Raw genomic sequence first — 19,502 nt, 5'->3', positions numbered from 1 at the left:
GTGGTATTGAAGTAGATTAGAAAATACAGCTATAATAGTAAAAAAGTTCCATATATTAATTTAATATCTGTTTTTAAAAAGTACAAATTTAAAACAGTTACCATTTTGATCATCTTAAGGATGAATGTGCTGGCAAGGAGACAGTGTTCTCTCATTGCCACTCATATAAGGAGAGATAGACAAAGAAGCTGTTGATGCTTGATAGAGAAGTCTGTTTCTATAGGTTGAAATGTATAGCTTCAAAAACAGTTTAAGCCAGAAGTTTTGGTGTTTAAAAAAAAAAAAGGCAAACACCAACCCAAAATAAAAAACAATCACTACCACCCAAAAAAACCCAAACACATACAAAAACTTCTTTCCCTCTAGACCCTTGTCAAGAATTGAATTTTGTCTTCTACTGTGTGTGTCAAGGATGCAGTGTTCTGTCTGAGTGGATGTAGTTCAACTCCAGAACTCAGAGACTCTACTTAATGCTTTCCTTGCCTCCATAATTCGCAAGGATAAAGACAAAAATGACCCATATCAAAGATCATATGGGTACCAAGGAATTTTCTAAGCGCTATTATTTATTTTTTAGATTTATTGGTAAAATTTATCTGAGGCTACATTTTTCTGATTTGCAATTTTTGTTTTCTTCACCTTAACTCAGTTTCTCTCTCAAATACTTTCATTTCTGCTGTTTGTCCCCATGTGTAGCAGTTAGCTGCTTTCACAGTTTAATTGTTGCTGAGCATGTTTTATTTCCTTACTAACCTGTTTGTCTTCTTGCCTTTTAACATTTCTGATCTCTGACACAATCCTGACACTGTTGAGAGGCAATACCATTGTTCAGGGAGCTTGCTTAAACAACATATGCTTTGTTCCTTTTAAGCGCTCCGAAAAAATGTCGTCTGAAGGATGACAGAGGGAAAAATCGTCAGATCTTTCATAAATATTTTTTATCTGAGATGACTGGTACTGCTTCTGTGTTCCACAGCCTTTCATCACAGCAAATTCTGAGAGAGAAACATGATTTGCTCCATACAAAAAGTATTGTAATAAGGGAAAGAAAATAAGTGTTATAATTTAAAAAAAAAATCTGACTTGAAGTAAGTAAATCAACAGACAACACCAGAGAAGAAATTGCTTTACAACACCAGTGCAGAGATTTTTTTCTTTAGTTAAATTATTTTTTAGCTGCGTAAAATTTCCTATGTATAAAATATTCTGGATTAACTATGTACAGTTCTCTCATGCACTTTCAGAATAACAGTGCCTTTTCCTAGAGTGTTTTGAAAGTGTTTGATGCAGAGAAGGTAGTTGGCTTCATGGATTTACTCTAACTAACTGTTATATTTTACAATGAAAACAAACCTTATTCTGAAATAATTTTCAGGTGTAGAAAAAAAGACCACTGAAGAGAAGAGAAGGATAGCATTAGTACTGATTATTAGGCATTGTGCCATGTTAATTGATTCAAATAACATAGCTTTTTTCTTTAGTTTAATTCAGAAGGACAGATGGATACCAAATAACTCTTTTTAAAAGAATTAAATAAGTATGGGTATTTAAGTTTCTGAATTCCAAAGTTCACTTTGTCAAAGCTTTTAAAGCTTGTGTTAGATGTAATTCATACTCTTTAATTCAGTAATATTGTAGGAGGAAAAGTAATTAGCTGGAGGTGGACTCTTCTTTGCTTAATTATCCCATCTCCAACAGAGCTAAATTCAGCTCTGACATGCTCTGGCAAAAATCTCATTCACACAGCAGCAGCACTGCAGTACATCATGCTCCAGTCTCACCAGATGGCATTTCTTCTTCAGGTGTATGTCATTGTAGGCACATGTACACCTCAGTCAGGTTAGACAGTGGGAGCTGTTTAGTTTGTTTTTAATAGCAGCATATTTTCTGGACTTACACCCAGCTTAGCCCTTTTACACTTCCACGCAGGATAGCAAAGTACAAGATGTATAAAGCTTCCAAGTGGAAGGATAGCATAGAAGGGGCCTTATTTCCCTCTCGCTGTGAGAGAATGTGGTGACTATTGAAAATACTTGTTACTAACTCAAACATTCCCAAAACCTTCCAGAATATACAGAGTTCTGACTGCCCTGATCTGTTATTGCCTGATTCAGATGCCCCCAGCTAGATAATCCTAAACTTTAAATTTAATCCACCTTTCAACGAATATATTTCCTCCACAAAATAAAAAATTGTCAATTCTTTTGCTAGGGAGACTGCATATTCAGATGTTTCATATGTCTGCCCTTATCTGCTTTAATTCACAGTATGTGAGGTTGATGACAAACTGTCTTCTGCAGCAGCTCATGGCCTCATCAAGCCTTAAGCAAGCTCCAGCATTTCTATTGGAAGCAATTACTGTCCATTAAGTACACCACTGAGAGGACTAATACCCGACTGCCAGAGCAAAATGTCACAGAATAATAAACAGTTAACAGTGTACTGATGCTCTTACACCCTGCTGAGGTATAAAAATTTCAGAGTGACAGCACCACTGGTACTCCCAACATGGACATCAGTAGCCGTAGTTACTGCAGCATGGGTCTCACTGATCCCAGTTACAGGGAGATAGGTCCACTTAATCTGGTCCATCACTGAATCTGAGGTAGCAGCTAGCCCAAATAAAAATTGTAGTACCAAGCGCACTTTATATCTGTACGATGTTCCTGGAGGAGGTTTGGTTCTCTGGTCTCTGCCCTCCCCCCTCAACAGGGAGCTGTTCCCCTGTGCTAAGTTTTCTACCCAGCCCCAGCTTATTTGGCATCTTATGAGAGTGTCTTGTGAGTATTTCTTAGGATTGACTGAAAGTGAGCAATTCAGGTGTCAACTGCTGTGTCACTTTTTTCAGGCACTGTCTTTTGAGAATTGGTCTGCACCAATGAGAGACAATAGTCTTACCCTGTCATCCCCTGAGGCTTTACCATTGAGGAATGTGTGTATGGAAGAATTGGGTCTCATGGCGCATCATTAATGAGTGCAGAGATTCAGAAGACTGAGGCATACATGGATGTTTGACATCAGGGAAGTCTTACTCATGCAGGGTCATCTTCCACATTAATGGGTGACTGCTAGATTCAGTGAAAACAGTGTAATAGGCACCAGCCAAAGAGATGAGATTTGTAGAGCGAGGCAATAAGAAAGAGCTTGAATATTTTTATAGTGACTTCAGTTGAGCCTCCTAAGCGGCGTTAGAGGCATTCTGACAAGCAGAAGCCCATCTAAGGACAAGGACCCTAAATTATACAGTTTTCTGTATGAAAACTGGACTTCAGCTTTGCTACAGCTCTTTGGCTGACTAAGTCTTGGAGGCAAGAAATCATCATTTCATGTAGAGTGGGATAACACGTTGTTCACGTGACAGCAAAGAGCTCAATTTTGGTGAAACAAAAGGGTCGAGCATTAGCCAAGTAGCTTTGCTGGATGAAATGGACACATTGGATATCCTGACCATTTATCATATAACTGTAGCTTCAGGTGCTCTGGAGGAAGTGGAACCTTTTTAGAGGTCAGAATTCTTCAGCGTGGAGGTTTGGTAGTGTAGACTCAGTAAAAGGACTGGGATCTCTTACCCTGGGCAGTGGGGGACCCACACACACGCTCCCTAACATAGACTCTGTAATTGCCAAAACAATTGTCCCAGCATTGCAAACAGAATCCTATGACAAATGTTTCTGGGTTGCTGCTGTGGGAGTCAGCCTCCCTTTTCTTTGGCACTACTTCTTGTTTGATAGATTTGACAAGAAAGCAGGTAACTCTTTTTAACCAACACTAGAAAATACAATCTCTCAGACTCTATCTTGCCCTGTTCGCTCAAGACTAATTGTTAGGATCTCTGATGGCTGGGTCTTAAAATGCTGTTTTTCTTTGACTAATCCGTTCAGTCTCAATTTGCCATGCCAGAGACAGTTTTATTTCTTTTCCTTCTCCAAAGACTTTTTTTTCTCTGTGAAGTCTTTTTCAAACAAAATTGACCTTGTTTCATGTAAGAGCTATAGATGAGGGTCCTGCTTTCTTGGCACTGGAAACTATGTGTTTTCTCAAGGTAGATAAGAAAGGCAATTTCTTTCTTCTCCCAGAAAAATCTAAAGTTCTCCCTATGCTATCTCACTTGTAGGCTGGTAATGATTTTATCATAGCACGTTAAACGTGTAAGACTAATGCATTGTTTTTTGCATTTTTACAGAGATATAGTGCATGATATACCTGAAAATGTCAATCAAGGATGCTGCATCCGGAATTTTTCCATGATGCTCTCACTCTCTATAAAACATATGATGTGTTTAAAATAAGGAACTCACTTCTGGTTTTGCCCAGTCAGCTAGGTGATAAGAGAGAAATACAGTGCAGTGATATATGGTGTGACCTGTATGTTTCTGTCCAGATATTATGGAATTGAACAGCACTGCCATTTGAATTGTTATTCAAACCTATTAAACATGAGTAAAGGATATAGTTTCTCTCTGCAGTGAGGGCTTTTCTAACAAACTTAGAGAGGCTGAGTTTCTGCACATATAAACTCTGATCAAAGTACATGAAGATTCTAGACCTGAGAATTCCTAAAAGCTTTCTTTCTATGTCTGCCCATTCTGTGGAATGCCAAGCTTGATTGTCAGGTAGAAATCTATCTCCCATACTGACCAAAAAGAGGTCATTTTGTATCTTATTTTCTCAGTATTTGAATACTCAAAACAGGGCTTTGCTACTAGACAGGTCAACCATTCAAGCAGAAGTAGTTTGCAAGATTTTGTAGCTAGACTCACTTGCACAAGAGGTAGAAGAAGAAACTGCCAAAAGCAAATTTCAACCTCTGCTGAAGGATTCTCACATAATTTCTTGCAAACTAACGCATTGCAGTATTTCAGCAAGTCTTCTAAGCACTGGAGTTTGTAACAAAAGTTTGGTTAATTTCAGCAGGACTTTAACTGCTCATTTGTCTCACGGAGAGTGAAAATTTTATTTATTTAATAGGATTGCGGAGTAAGTCTTTACTTGTTACCAAATGACTTTGCCTTTCCAATGAGAAATCATATTCCATGTTCATCCACTTGCTGCTGGAGCATGCTCATGCCAGAGCAGCAAGACTGCTGTATGGAACAGACCCTAGCATTTTGTTACATAGTGTCAGGTAAGCATAATATGAGGTCATATCCATGTTCAGTAGACGTGCACTGCATCCATATATCTAGCTGGAATTCTGTCCTTTGTTGAGGGGGAGATTTTTATTATTGTTATTATTTTGCTAATACATAAAACTGGTTACTCTTTGAATTACCTTGCACTGATGATCTTGAATTACCAACTTCTCCAAGAAAGCATGTGTTCATTTTCCCTTCCCTTCCAGTGGCTCTTCAAGTATGTCCTCCATTCCTCCCTTAAGCCCCCAGCAATGCAGACTTCAGCAGAAGAACTGAGGCATGACTGAAGCCTTCCCAGTTGATGACCTTCCTATTTCCCCATGGGATTCATAAAATAAGACACATATTCAGGTGAAGGCGAATCATTACAGATTGTAGGAAGGACCATCTTGTTATACAACCTGACAAAATAAGTTGCTGTTTGGGTGATTTAGCCCAGGGAAAAAAAAGGCCCCAGGAAAATCTTGGAGGGGCTTTCCAGTACCCAAAAGGGGCATACAGGAAAGGTGGGGAGGAACTCTTATGTCAGTGAGTATAGTGATAAGACAGAGGGTTTCAAGAGATTTATGTAGGGTATTTTTAGGGTAGATATAGATTAGGTATTAGAAAGAAATTCTTTACTGTGAGGGTGGTCAGATGATGGAACAGGTAGTACAGAGAAGTTATGGAGGCCCCATCCCTGGAAGTGTCCAAGGCCAGGCTGGATGGGGCTTTCAGCAACCTGGTCTGGTGGAAGGTGCCCCTGGCCATGGCAGGGGGGTTGAAGGTGGATGATTTTTAAGGTCCCTTCCAACACAAACCACTCTATGATTCTGTGGTCCTAGGATAATTCATCCAGCCCACGGGGTTATTCCAGGACACTGGTTTCCCAGGATTTATCAGCGCTTTCCCTGCCAAGATGCATGCCCTTGACATGGTAAGGCTCCTTTAATGTCCTCAAGAAAAATAGCAGGTGCAAATATTTTCCTGTCATTCCCTGGTGTTCAGACCCTTGCAGTTACCACTGGCTGTCAGCAACATGAATTGCTGTGGTAGCAGCACTTACACTTGTAGTGTTATTCATTGAAGACATGATGAGTGCAGGACTTAGATGGGTGTGTATTTAGTCATACCCAGCACTTCTGGAAAACACTGCCGTGTGCATGCAGCACCATTATTCAGTGCAGGTAGAGCAGATCCAGTGCTTTTGGCAAGCTGTGGTAGTGCTGCTGTGCAAGAGGGAACAACATGTGGCCCTTCTCTGGTACACTTAAAAGCTCAAATACCTGCAGTTCAGAAAGGTAACTTTACTAGGGGACTCATTTTTGAGGCTCAGGAATTGCTTGCCCATCCTGATGTCAAGCACCAGATCTCAAGATTGGGCCTCAGTAGGAATAGCTTTTTGGTGGGAGAGGGAGCACATGGTATTGCCTAATAGAAGATTCTTGTCTAACCAGCTGTTCCAGTCATGAGTGTCACTAAAAGCCATCAACCTTTAGATTCTTGGAAAGTCTGATAAATCTGTGTTTGTGTGAAGAGAGGGCAAGGAGATATAGGACTGATTATTTTGGGATTTGCTTTCTTTTTAATGGCATGCCATAGTGTTTACACTAAAATTCTGCTATTAGTGACTCAGAAAAGAAAGTGCTTGCTTTTTAGAGGAGACTGGAAGAGAATATTAGGGCTTCCAGACAAGGCCTGTGGTAAGAAGAAAAAAAAAGGAGCAAATAGACCATGACCAGCTCTGTTCAGAGGGTCTAAAACAGTAGACTTTCATGAGTCTGCAGTAAGTTGTTGCTCTCATGAATGGTTACTGCTAAATATGTAATACAACAATCCTCAACTTTACTGTGCAGATCTGCATGACTTCAGCTGAACAAAGCAGTCAAGGACTGCTCTAAGCAGGAACAAATAAGCTGCTGTAAACTCTCAGCAGTCTCTGGATGCCACAAAAGCCTTTCTGGGCATCTAGGCAAGGTCATCAGCCCTGTGTAAACCAGAACAGAGCAACATTCCTGGGTTTTCAGTTTTTCTGGTAGCTGATAGGACATGGTGGTTGTTTATTCCAAGTGTGTGTTATTGGCAGCATTATAGATAGCTATAGAGGGTAAACATATGCATAGATGTTCATTGGAGGGGAGTATGTATATGAGAGAAGATTATTTTAAAGCTGTTAACTGCATTTGTCATAAACTCAGGTTTTGCCTTTCCTTCGTGCTGGAGATAGCAAAACCTGTAAAATAGCTGTCAGCTGCCCTATGTCTGAAATGATCTGGTGTTATTTTCAATCTGCAGTGCTCTTTAGTTAAGAGCAATTACATGTTTACAGATGGAAGGATCATCAAAGTCTTTCCTCTGCTTGTTTAACCTGTTTGGTTTCTTGATGTTTAATATATAATATGAACAGCCTGATTCATATCAGTCAGCGTGGAGAAAAGGTAAATTACTTAAACCATCCCTACACTTGAGTACTTGTCTTTCGTGGAGAGCTTAGGCCCTTTTTAATTAAGCTGCTCAATTGTAATATGTCAGTGTTTTCTGTTATTCAGGTATTTCTGTGAATTTTGTAACAGTTATCTTTAAACAACCAAAAGAGGAAGAACTTACTCCAGTGTGGTTTGCTTGACATTTTTCTATCAATACTTTTTTTGTAGACACCTGACACCTAATCAGGGAACAGAAATGAACCATGCAAAGAAAGATAAGCCCAGTTTAGTTTTGGCTCTAAGATTGCTAAAGACACAAAAAGTAAATTTAAACACACATAGTTAATGCCTTTAAAATGCTGAAAGTATTGAACTAGATTTTAATGCCCAAAGGTTTTAAAAGGACTGTTAAAAAACACCGTAATATTGCCACAGAGTGTTTGAATTCATGGCAATATGTTTGTCATTTAAATAGTTTAATTACACCACTTTTTTTTTTTTTTTAGTAATAAGTGCATAAATGCCACTATTATATCTCACAAAAAATTTATTTTGTTGGCACTAAGTTCTAGCCAGTATTTTCATTTTGTATTATTTTCTAGACAATTTTCTGCAATGCACAAAGCTCTACTATGATTAAGCTTTATTCTATGGTCAGTGTATCCTTTCTGTTCTCATTTATTATGAAGATTTTAATTTCATAATATTATTTTATTTTGAGAAAATACAAGCAATAAATGTGTGTGCTACAGCTTTTATAATAGAGAAAGCCAAATAAGCACCAAGACACTAAGTGTGTAGTAGGGACTTCTTTCTTAGCATGTTTTCCTCCATCAAGCACAGTAATGAAGGCTTTGGATTCAGGTACTAAAACTGCAATATACTAAGTTACAGACTGCCAAAGTCACTTAGAAAAAGCATGAAGTATGCTCCTAGAAGTACTTATGATTGGGGAGTTTATCTTGCATTTTTTGAAGCCAGTAAAACCCACAGAATTTTAACTAATTTTTCACATTTTCCCTCTGGTTTCCAGGAATGTAATTTTCATGCAACAAATATGTTGTGAGTTACATGTATTTTGATGTTAAGAGAGATCAGATGCTGGTCTTATATTACACATACTACTCTCCAAAAGCTCTGGTATTCTTTGCTAAAATATCTTTTAACACTGTGGACTTCTTTTTCCTTGAAATTTTAAAAAATGTTAAAAAAGCACACCAACCGTATAAAGGAGAGATTAAGAAATACAGACATTATCTTGGATGACATTTGACATAGTTTTTCTGAATAAGTTTACTGATTAATAGAGCTTCCAAAAGTTTTCTAACTAGAACTATTCTAACAAAAAAAAAAATTTAAATAATTATATTTGAGATCATATTTTCTGATTTATTTTATTTTTTAAAGTAATTTAAAGTGGTAAAAATCAGTAGAACACTGAAAAAGGTAATGTTTTGAATGGAAAAGACAGTTCATTCAAATACCAAAAAAAATTCCTAATCTCTTCTTGTAAGGTTTTCTTATTTTTCATCTAGCTGTATCCCTGGGATGAAATGTTGCTGCTTTCTTATACTTGAGAGTGTAGAATAGCTTCCAAATATTGGCATTGATGATAACAGTCATCATACCCACCATTTTATTTTATTTGTCCCAGATGGAGAGCAGTTTTTTAAAAAAAATATGTGGTGGGGGGAAGTGCAATGCACTAAACATACCTTACAAATTATCTAAGCAAATGATCACAGTGGTCCATGTATTCCCATTTCCTTGAGCAGGAATGCCTTCGCTGTGCAGAATCATTACTAGATGAAGTTCTTCTTTTTATGAAGCTTGTACGTTATAATGAAGGGAGGAGAAACATATTTATCTCCTTTTTGTTTTTCTTCACTTAACTATGTCATCAGGAGCAGCTGAAGCTCAAGTGTGTATCTTTTTTCATGCTTCCAGCTAGATTCAGAAGCTCTTTTCAGCCAAACAGTATAATTGGCTTTAGTGATTGGAAACAACAAATTGTTTGCAGCTATTCCCTTATCCCTTTCAAAAAAAAAGCCCCTTCCTGTCTGCAGGAATTAATACTGTGGGGTCAGGGAACTGGAAGAAAATACTGCTCACCAAGGAGAGTTGGTAATAAAATAGAATAGAGTACGATTTGTCCTATAAAGTAGGAGAGATAAATACACATCAAGATTTATGTGACAGAAAAACTGTCAGTGAATCACCATTGACAAAAATGGGGCAAAACCACCTATGAGTGTAGTATACAAAAGTGTATTTTGTGCAGTGTAAATCTTCCCACAGGAAAGCTTGCATTCTGCTTGAAGTGATGGTGATGATCTTGCAGAAATTGAAGACTGTGCCATCTTTAACAGATAGCGAGGTGGGTGTTGATCTTTTCTCACAAGGTAACAAGCAGTAGGACAAGAGGAAACAACCTCAGACTGTGACAGGGGGCACTTAGACTGGATATCAGGAAAAATTCCTTCACCTAAAGGCTACCAACCTTTGGAAGAGGCTGCTCAGGGATGTGGTTGGGTCACCATCCCTGGTGGTATTTAAAAGCCTTGTAGATGTGGCACTCAGGGATGTGGTTTAGTGGCAGATGTGGAAGTAGGTACCTGGTCAATGGTTGGAGTTGATGATCTTAAATGTCTTTTCTAGCCTAAATGCTTCAATGATTTCTGTGCCAGTGCTGTAGTCAAGTAAATCAATATGAAAGCAAAATTCATTCAAACTACTGACAGAGTGGTAGTTAAAACTGAGTACCATCACATGATAAGCCAGCTCCTTTATACAGAGGCAGAGTATCTGATGTGCATATAAATAATGCTAGGCTAGTGGGACACCTAAAGTTAAGCAGAGTACCACGTAAAGCAGCCTCTCTAGTGATGCTAACAGCAATTCAAAACAACTTTGTAAATTCAGACCTCTGAATGTGAGTCTTTTTTCAAATAAGTAAGCAAGAGTGAGGGCCTGAAAGACAGACTAGGGAGATTGAAATAATTTATGTCAATTGCTGAAAGTGGATTTTCAGAAATATACTCTGTTGAGGATGATGTCCTTCATTCACCTAAAATCTTTCTGAACTGCTGTGTGTATGGGACTGGTGTTACAGAAATTAGTACCTTGGCACTCCTGAGTTGCTGAGCTGTTCTTGGGTTTATTGACATGGATCCTAAAGGAGAATGCAACCAGGTTCTAAATCTTGGCATAAGAAGGCAGCTGATTCCCCAACAAGCACAGAGATTGGTGTTTGCCGTATTTGTGAGCACAGCAGGGCATGTTCATCAGGAGTCTGACATTTGTACACTTCAGAGTTCCAAACTGAAAACTCGTTTTAATGGAGTAAGATGGGTGTCTTCAGTGAGATGATGAGAGCCCTTAATGTCAGCTGTCTAAATGTAAACAGTCCCAAAATCAACTAATCTCACTTCCTGTAAACAAAAGACTATGTAGTTCTTTACTCAGAAAATGGATTAAAGAGCACTTTTATTACAGTGCCTAATATCATTGCAAAGGCTTAGAAATGTCCATCTTTTTTGCTGTAAAATACACCCATAACATTTCAAGGTTGACTATGCCCAAGTTCATCTTCTAGTCGTTGAACCAGTTACATCTTTATCTGAAACACTTCTCTTTCCCATTATGTCTTCCCCATATTCCTCTGTCAGATACCTGTGCATACACCTCGATAAGTGGCTTCTCAGTGTTTTTTTTCAAAAATGAGTAGACAGACGGTTTAAGAAGTGTAAATCAAAAAGCTTGTCTTTAGATCTTCAGTTATTCTGTGGTCCTGACATTTCTTTTTCGTTCTTGGGACATGGATGTGCTGGATATTGTTCCCTTAGTGTTTTTATGGATGCTGGATTATGTAGTAGAGCAAAAACAGATTCCTTAGTTCATACTTGATTTCTGTCTCTACATGTATTAATTGCACGTTAACCCTTCCTTTTGCAGCAGTGTGTGGGACTAGCCAGCAGGATGTCATCTGCCTTTGTGCTACTTTCCATGACCATCTCCAATACTGGCTGGATTTTTGTTTCCCAGTGTTCTGTTCTGGTACACTTAAACACAGTGGGATTTGGAGTTGCTATGATTGAACTTCATGTTGCAGTAAACTGTAGATGACAGTAACTTTAGGTTACAGGAAATTGTCCTTGGGGTTTTTCAGAATTCAGAAGTTGTGTGACTTGCCAGCTCTACCACAGTATGTTTTAGTTTGCATTGAGACATTCTAAAAGTGAAATATTAAACAACTCTGGAACAAAAAACTAACTCTTAAGGTAAAACGCTCCTGTCAGCTGTTTTCTTTGGTGTCTTCTGCATTAAGCTTTGAAATGTGTCAGAGTTTACTTTCAGTCCATTTTGATGTACTTTATTAATTCCATGTAATTTATGCTGTTGTTTAAATATATTTCCATAGGGTACAAAATCAGAAGCCTTAAAAAAATAGTCTAAGTATGTTAAATCAAGGCAAACAAGATAAGGTACAGGACCCATAATATTCACTTGTGTATGAAGTGTTTGGCAAAATACTTTGTTAAAGTATGATGTCTGGCACAATACACTGTTAGCCTGCAAATCTCTGTGGAAGTAGACCAAATTTATTTATAGTATTATTTATGCCTACAACTGACATCGGGCTTACCAGTCATTAGCTCCAGGTTATTTTTTCAAGTACTGAAATCAAGTTGGCTGTTTACCAAGTGTAAGGAATTTCCTCAGTTTTTCAGGAGTCATTAACTAAAAGTTAGTATTTTTCAAGTTCTTCTAATATGAGTAAGGACTGAAAAACATGAGAAATTAATTTAGGCTGGGAAGGAGTTTTCAGAAGCAAAATCCATTAGGCAAAATGATACAGATTGATGTGCCAGCAGTGTTTGCATGATAGATGTGCTCATGCTTTACTGCTTCAGCCTTCACTGGTAGTACCAAGCTAGTCCCAATTACTGAGTGAAGTCAGTTCATAAAGAAGGAGTGGCTGGTTGAGATTAAAATTTAGTAAAGCACAAAGGAGATTGATAAAGTAAAGTTTAGTTGAAGGCATATGTCTCATTTTGTTAATTCAGTCTGTAGTTTAGGATCACTTTAAGTTTCTTACTGACATGAAGCTCTTGGATTGCATTACCTATAAGTCAGTCTTTTTCCTCTTTCTGTTTCTCTTAGAGACTCCCATTTCTTGCTGGTATTCAGTGACCTACCCTCACTTCTAAGCTGTTACAGCAATGAGTTGCTAGGAGTTATGAAGCCTAGAGTTCTTAGGTACTCTACACAGTCATGCATGTATGTATTTTTGATTCTACCATAGCAGAATATTGTTTTTCACTCAGTATTATCACTGAGAGAAGCTGAGAAGGATGGGTAGCACACTTGATAAATACCAGTCTCTCACTTGCAGTGTTAAAAAATGCATAGATGTTCTATATATATTGAGCATTCATTACTGATATATAATTATCATAAGAATATGGAAATAAAATGGGAGCAAGGAAAATATTTGTCTACCAAAGAACTTTGATTAAAGTTTTTCTCTTTCTCTTCAGCTCATTTTACCAGAACTTGGTTTTGCAGATTGCAAAGCTTTTTTCTGACAGATAGAAACAAATGTGAAAATGTTGGAAATTTTTATACCTGGAAAAAAACATAGCATTCTCTGTTTTCTAGAACAATCACTGCATTTTAAAGTTTAGGAAGGTAGGATTGTTTATAGAGAATTTCAGTTTCAAGAAGAATGGTAGTGGGTAGTAACCCACAATATGTAATGTTACACGATAAACCTGATAGCTGTCATTAATAAAAAATATCTCCTGAGAACTTCATGTAGGTTTGGCCACTACCAGTATTTTTGTTCTTACAATATAGAAATCTGTTAATTTAACATTGTAAATATTAATAGTTTAGGATAATGGGATAGGAGCATAATTCTGTGTCATATATTTGGCAAATGGAAAGCAAAATTATGTCTATAATTTTAGGAAATAGAAAGCAAGCTCCTAGAAAGCTTTATGCTGGATTCACTGTGTTTAATAAAGTTTGAAAAATGAAACAAAGTAAACATATGCTGCTAACATTTTTAGTTGACTCTGAATGAGGCAGCATTACAAGTGCATTGAAGGATACCATGGAAATACAAAATAATCTGGAGGGTAATGGACAGTTCTAAATGGGTTTTAAATTTAGATAAACATTACATAATGCATTCCAGGCACATGGCATTATATATAAGCATTGTTGCTGCAGAAAGGGAGATAATATTGTTTTAAGCTCTTCAAGGCTAAGCACTCCTCCTTCAAGTTATTTTTCATACATAAATAGATAGAAACCTGACCATAGTATTGCCAAAAGGGGAGCTGCTTGTAAGAAACCTCTGGCTCTGTGCTTATAATTTTTGAGTGTAGTTAATATGATGTGTTCCTGTTTACCTACCCAGTAAAACACAGAAAAGAAAGCTATCAGTAGTGATACCAGCTGTCCCACAGTCTAGAAAGCTTAGGCTGCTTTAAAAATCAGACCCTGATATGCAGTTTCTCACAGTACCAGGCTTTCAGTCAGGCACTGGTCCCTCAGCCCTCACTCACTGACAACAGAGACTGGTATCTGCACAGTATCTATAGGGATTCCACATGCTGCTATGTGGTACCAAGACTCTCCATGAGCTATAGCTACAGATTCCTTTTTAATGTAAGTACAGTTTGATTCCTGCCACAGATACAACTTAATCTGAAGCCCCTGTCTTCATTGAATTTACCACCTCTGTGCATTCATTAGTGGAGGAGTAGATTGTCCCTCTAAATATGAATTGATTTTGGTAATTACTTCAATTTTTATATTCATTTGAAACCTTTCAAGCATGTGTTTGAGACATCATGTGGAATATTAATGGTAGTGTTGATACTTTCCAGGAGAAATACACATAAAACCACACAGCAATTCAAAAGTTACTAGTGTGTATTAGGTATTAGTTGCTGAGAATTAATTTCTACAAAGAAACTCCTATTCACCTAAAATGAAAAAATCATTAAAGGTCCTTTGCTATGGATTAGAACCTGAATGCAGCATTGCAAAGCAGGTTACTTATCTTATTGTACTGTTTTGCAGTCTGTGGATTGCTGCCTTCTCTCCTGCATAATTTCTATTTTGCTGCTGAAACTTGAGATCAATCCTTCCTGGAAAAAACCTACCGCAGTCTTTTTCTTGGCTGGGAAGAGGAAAGGAGGCTTTTTTTTTCTAAGTTTTTCTTTCAAGAGTTCTCGTAAAGATCTCTTGTCATAGCAAAGGACATAGAGTTCCCTGGAGAAACAAAACAGCTCTCAAGTAGATGGTGGTCATTCAGATGTGGGTCATTTTGATGTGATATATCATAGACTTCAATTTCTGTGAATAACTGCTGATAGCAAACAAAACTTGGAGACCATACAGTGGTCTCCAAGTAGTACCCCAGAAATGAAAGGTAAAGAAAGCTTTCCAAAACTGTGTGAAGAAGCATAAATGGAGCAAATGGATTCTATTTCTGCTTTGATACTTCTCCTTTACAAACATTATCATTCAAAACTAACGTATTTCTTCATAGTTTCTGATACTAATAGTCTGATAGTGTGGGGGGTCAGTTCAAGGCAAAATAAAACTGGCAGTAATTGGAAGCAAGTCATTTGGAAAACATACAGGCAGATCAAATGTGGAAATCAGAATAAAAAACCAAACAGGAAAATAAATAGCAACAGAAAAATTATTTGAGTCTGATGCTTAAAAGTGTGCAAGAAGTTAAAAAATTATCAAAGTACACAGTTGCAAATGGAGGTGATAAAGTACATGTTGCTGAAGTTAGCCAGTAAAGCATCCAAATGCCAAGGTGATAAATAGCAAGTAATTGCACATAGAGAAGAGCCTGCGTTCCCAGGCAGGGCACAGAGCTGCTCCTCTGTGCAGAAGGATCAGCTCTGCCACTTTATCCCATTCTTGTCACTTTTGTCACTGCTAATCAATGCTGAAGAGGCTGTCAAGAAAGTATCAAGAAAGTGAGGCATGTGCTCACACTTCTGTCTGGCTGTCGAAGGCCTGCAGAGGAGCATAAACATGTCCCTGTGCCTTGCCCTCCTGTGCTGGTGAGTTCCTCTTGCTGCATCGTCTCTCAGCACTGAGGCTCTGCTCCTGTGTGTCACTGCTAGGACATGCCTTGGCAGTGCTCCCTCCTGTTCTGGTCTGCTGGAACTCCTCACTGAGAGTACAAAAGGGGCAGAATAGCAGGAAGTGTGAGTTGAAAAAAAGAGGTGTGAGATAAGGCAGCCAAGGAAAGCTGTGCTCATTTACCTTCTGTTCCTTTGGTTTCTTCCTGTTGCGACCTGCTCTGCCCCGCTTCATGTGACAGAGTTACACCAGCTTCTTACTCATGTCACCATTTAATTCCTTAACTAATTGATACTGTACGTTTCTACAGAATGTCTGTTTTGCTTCTTGGATATAATAATATAGAAAATTCATAGGCATCAATAAATAAATGCATTATCCTGGCAGTATGTTTTCCTGGTGCTGGTCATTTAGTATATTACCTTTTAAAATGTCTGTTGTAGCAGTAGCGATAGTGTTAGACTATTTTTATATGAGAGTAGTCTGGTTGTTCTTTCACCACAAAAAGATGACCAGTGTCTAGTTTATCTATGAGCAGACTACATTATTGTCTCGCAAAACAATGTCCCAGTGCTGGGATTGCTTCATTAAGTTTATGCTGCATAGACATAATTATGCAGGAGCTAAGAATAGCTCATCTAATTGAAAATAATGATTATAGAGAAAGAACGGGTTTGATTACTGTTTCTAAGCAAGCACGTACCATACACCCATTCATGAACTGCACAGAACACATATGGGATTATACGGTGTATTTGTTTTTATTAACAGTTTCTTTCCCCCATCCTGAGTACAAATCAAAGGTGTTACAATTCATTTCCTCATTGTCTTTTTTCTCACAGACCTAGGGACACCTGCAAGAAGGCAGCAGAAGCTAATATTTATCCAGTAAATTATGACAAGCTAAGCTTTGAAAGAACATTCAACATTTATCCCCACACACATTTTAGGGAGGATGTAACTTAAATATATCTTCTCCAGGCACCACCGATGAAACTGTCTATGTGGTTTTTTTATGTCTGTGTTTATACTAGTACCCTACGGGATTAAACATCCTTACAGAAATGCAAAGTCTGCCATACTGTTAATCTCCTGATGCTCATTCTGGTTAATGCTAACATTTAATTCTTCCTTTGTCTAAAACACATAGAACCCTTCTTTATTTCTTGAAAACAAAACGGAATTTTTACAGTGAAGTTGTTAGAAGTTTTCATTTATTTAATTGCTATTCATTACTATTACCAGGCACATGGGATAAAGTTTGGTGTTATTGTTGTCCTGTTAACTAATTCTTTTCTTACTTCTGTGTCAGTTTTCTACTAGAATGTTACAAGAAAAGTGATGAGATCATGAAATTTAATTTATTTGGTTTAGAAATGTTATTAATCTCTTTAGAGTCTCAAAATATTCTGCTGGTTTGCCATGTTTAGCTTCCCCTCCTTTCTAACAAGCCATTTCATAGCTCTAGGCTATGTGCTAATGCTGTAGAGGCACAGAGAGATCATGGCCATCAGGAATTTTTAAACAGATAACTGTTTGGAAAATGAAGTGGTGAGGGAAGATGGGACAAACAGTGATGCAAACCTGCAGCAACACAGCTATCAGTTTGCAGTCTGGAAGCAGAGGCCTTTGCACAAGCTGTTCTTGAGGCTTTTTGAGAAATAGCAAGAGGAAAAAAGTGGAAGCAGAGTGCACATTACTTTACCAAAGTATTCCATACTGTTGTCTTGACTTCAGAAAAGTTGCCTTTTCAGATTGTTTTTGGATTTGAAATTCAGTGAGTTACAAGAATTTAGTACAGTTAAGTCCCTGTTTCTACAAATGCCTATTGAAGTGTTAAACACGTTTTCCAGGCTATTCCTTACCAACGTGATCTGATTGTGGAAGACATTTCCTATTTTTTGGGCCAATATACTTGAATTTTGACCTTCAAAAATTTTTACATGGCACTCAGCATTGACCCAGCATTAACTTTGAAATGTGGTAAAGGTAGTAGCATTCCTCAGTCCCTTTGAATACCATGTGTCCTGGAATCCCAGAACCCTGTTTAGGAATCAGTGTGGTGGCCCAGTCTGACCTTCTGTACACTTCTGTTCACATTCTGGTAACATGTAAATAAATCCTAAATCCCATTCCCAAGATACTATTCTTTCCTTCTATTTAGAAATTTTAATGATAAGCTGAGGCTGTGTATTGCGTTCCTGCAAGTAATTGTGATCCAAGGATGAACAGGACTGAAGAGCTGAGAGGAATAGTGATTTGATCCTGAAATACTTTGCTGATTTGCAGTTGCTCACAACAGGTTGTCCTAAGAGTGCACTGTACAGGATAGTGTATGGTAGCTGAGGTCCTGTGTTCTCAGATGCTTGGTGCAACTGATAAAAGACTCCTCTGCATATAAACTGTTTTCTACTTTGTACAGAACCGCACATGCAAGAGCTAAAGCTGATGCTGCGGATCAGGCTGCTCAGGCTGCTCGCCAGGAATGTGATATTGCAAGAGCAGTTGCCAGAGAACTTTCACCAAATTTCTACCAACCAGGTAATTGTAGATTGGGGTTTTGTGTGACTATTTGTTTTATTGCAGTGAAAAGATTCTGTGTTAAGTTATTAAGTGTTGATTCCATCTTGAGTGTTATCATTTATACAGAAATAAGTCACGTGTATGTCATGAAGAGTGTACATTGCTCAAGATTTTATTTTCAATTTTTAATAATTCGGTGACTGTTTCTTTGTATGAAAACAGCTGAGTGATGAAAAGCATATAACTTTGCCTCAGATTAATAGTTTATTCAGGACAGTGTCAGAGACAGACTTCAGCCGTCATAAATCAACAGAAATTTGGATGAATTCTGTAATGTGTTTATTAGTGGGAAGATCTATAGCTTTTTCACTGTCCAGTAAAATTCCTGACAGTCTTGGTTAGCTAAGGTCTGGATTTTGCAGAATGCTTTGCCATTAAGCATACATAACCTATAAAGGAATCATCTCTGTTATGGTTGGGGTGCTCTGTAGAACATTAGTTCCATATTCATGATAGCATAGAATTAAGTCTGTCTCACTTATGTCAGCATTGCAGCCCATTTTCATCTGTCACAGGGTTTAGAAAATTGCTGTAGGAAGAAGCAAAGTTGGTTTTACTTTGTTTTTCTTCTGTCTTTCCATGAGGCTAATATTTCTGTGTACTGCTCTTTAGCTTAAAATTGGATAGATAAAATGGAACTCCATTTGCCAATTTAATGTCTTTTCGTGTCTGCCCTTTCTTTCACCTGTCAAATTGAGTTGAGTCATATCTTGTTACTACTTTTCAAGGATTTGCCTGTACTTGTATGCTAATACAGATTATAGCTCTGAGATTCATTTTCACTTACAGTTGTTTTCTGCTTATCCTTGTTTCAGACACAAACTTATTTATTCTTAAATGTACCCATATAGTGAATGCAGGCTATGATGACCTACAAAAGCAAAGAACAACATTCTGCAATATTTTCTAAAATTGCACCTATTTACTTCATTTTTTAGTTCAAGTGGCCACTATGTGTAACTTTTTACTAAATCTTTACTGTCACTTATCTCATAGAATACTTGTTTTTTTCTTTATTCTTAAGTGTTTGGTTGTAGAGAATGTGTTTTGGGATTGTGGGGATTGGGGAGCTCTTTTTGTATTCATTTAGTGCCTAAGTCAAGGGTTGTTGACCTGATTGGAATTTTCATTCCCTTCATCAGTCTTGCAGACTTTCTTTGTACACGTCCTGATGTAAATTCAGCTTTCTTGAACATGGCAGTCCAGAACTGTAGGCAAAACTCAACTATTTCTGGTAGTAAGACTTTACTAGCTTTAA

General features: G+C 37.7%; 1 protein-coding gene across 4 annotated transcripts in view; it reads left to right on the top strand.

Annotated features, from left to right (window-relative positions):
- Window positions 1-19,502, top strand: part of JPH1 (junctophilin 1) — an 83,902-nt gene that overhangs the window by 37,333 nt on the left and 27,067 nt on the right. For all 4 annotated transcript variants that reach the window (XM_082283466.1, XM_082283467.1, XM_082283465.1 and 1 more), the window contains exon 3: window positions 18,084-18,202. In XM_082283466.1, the coding sequence (XP_082139592.1) occupies window positions 18,084-18,202 (119 nt within the window). The remainder of the gene's footprint in view (window positions 1-18,083; window positions 18,203-19,502) is intronic.

The sequence above is a fragment of the Coloeus monedula genome (genome assembly GCF_965178545.1).
Source record: "Coloeus monedula genome assembly, chromosome: 1".
NCBI lineage: Eukaryota > Metazoa > Chordata > Aves > Passeriformes > Corvidae > Coloeus > Coloeus monedula.
This window is presented reverse-complemented; position numbering and strand designations above follow the sequence as displayed.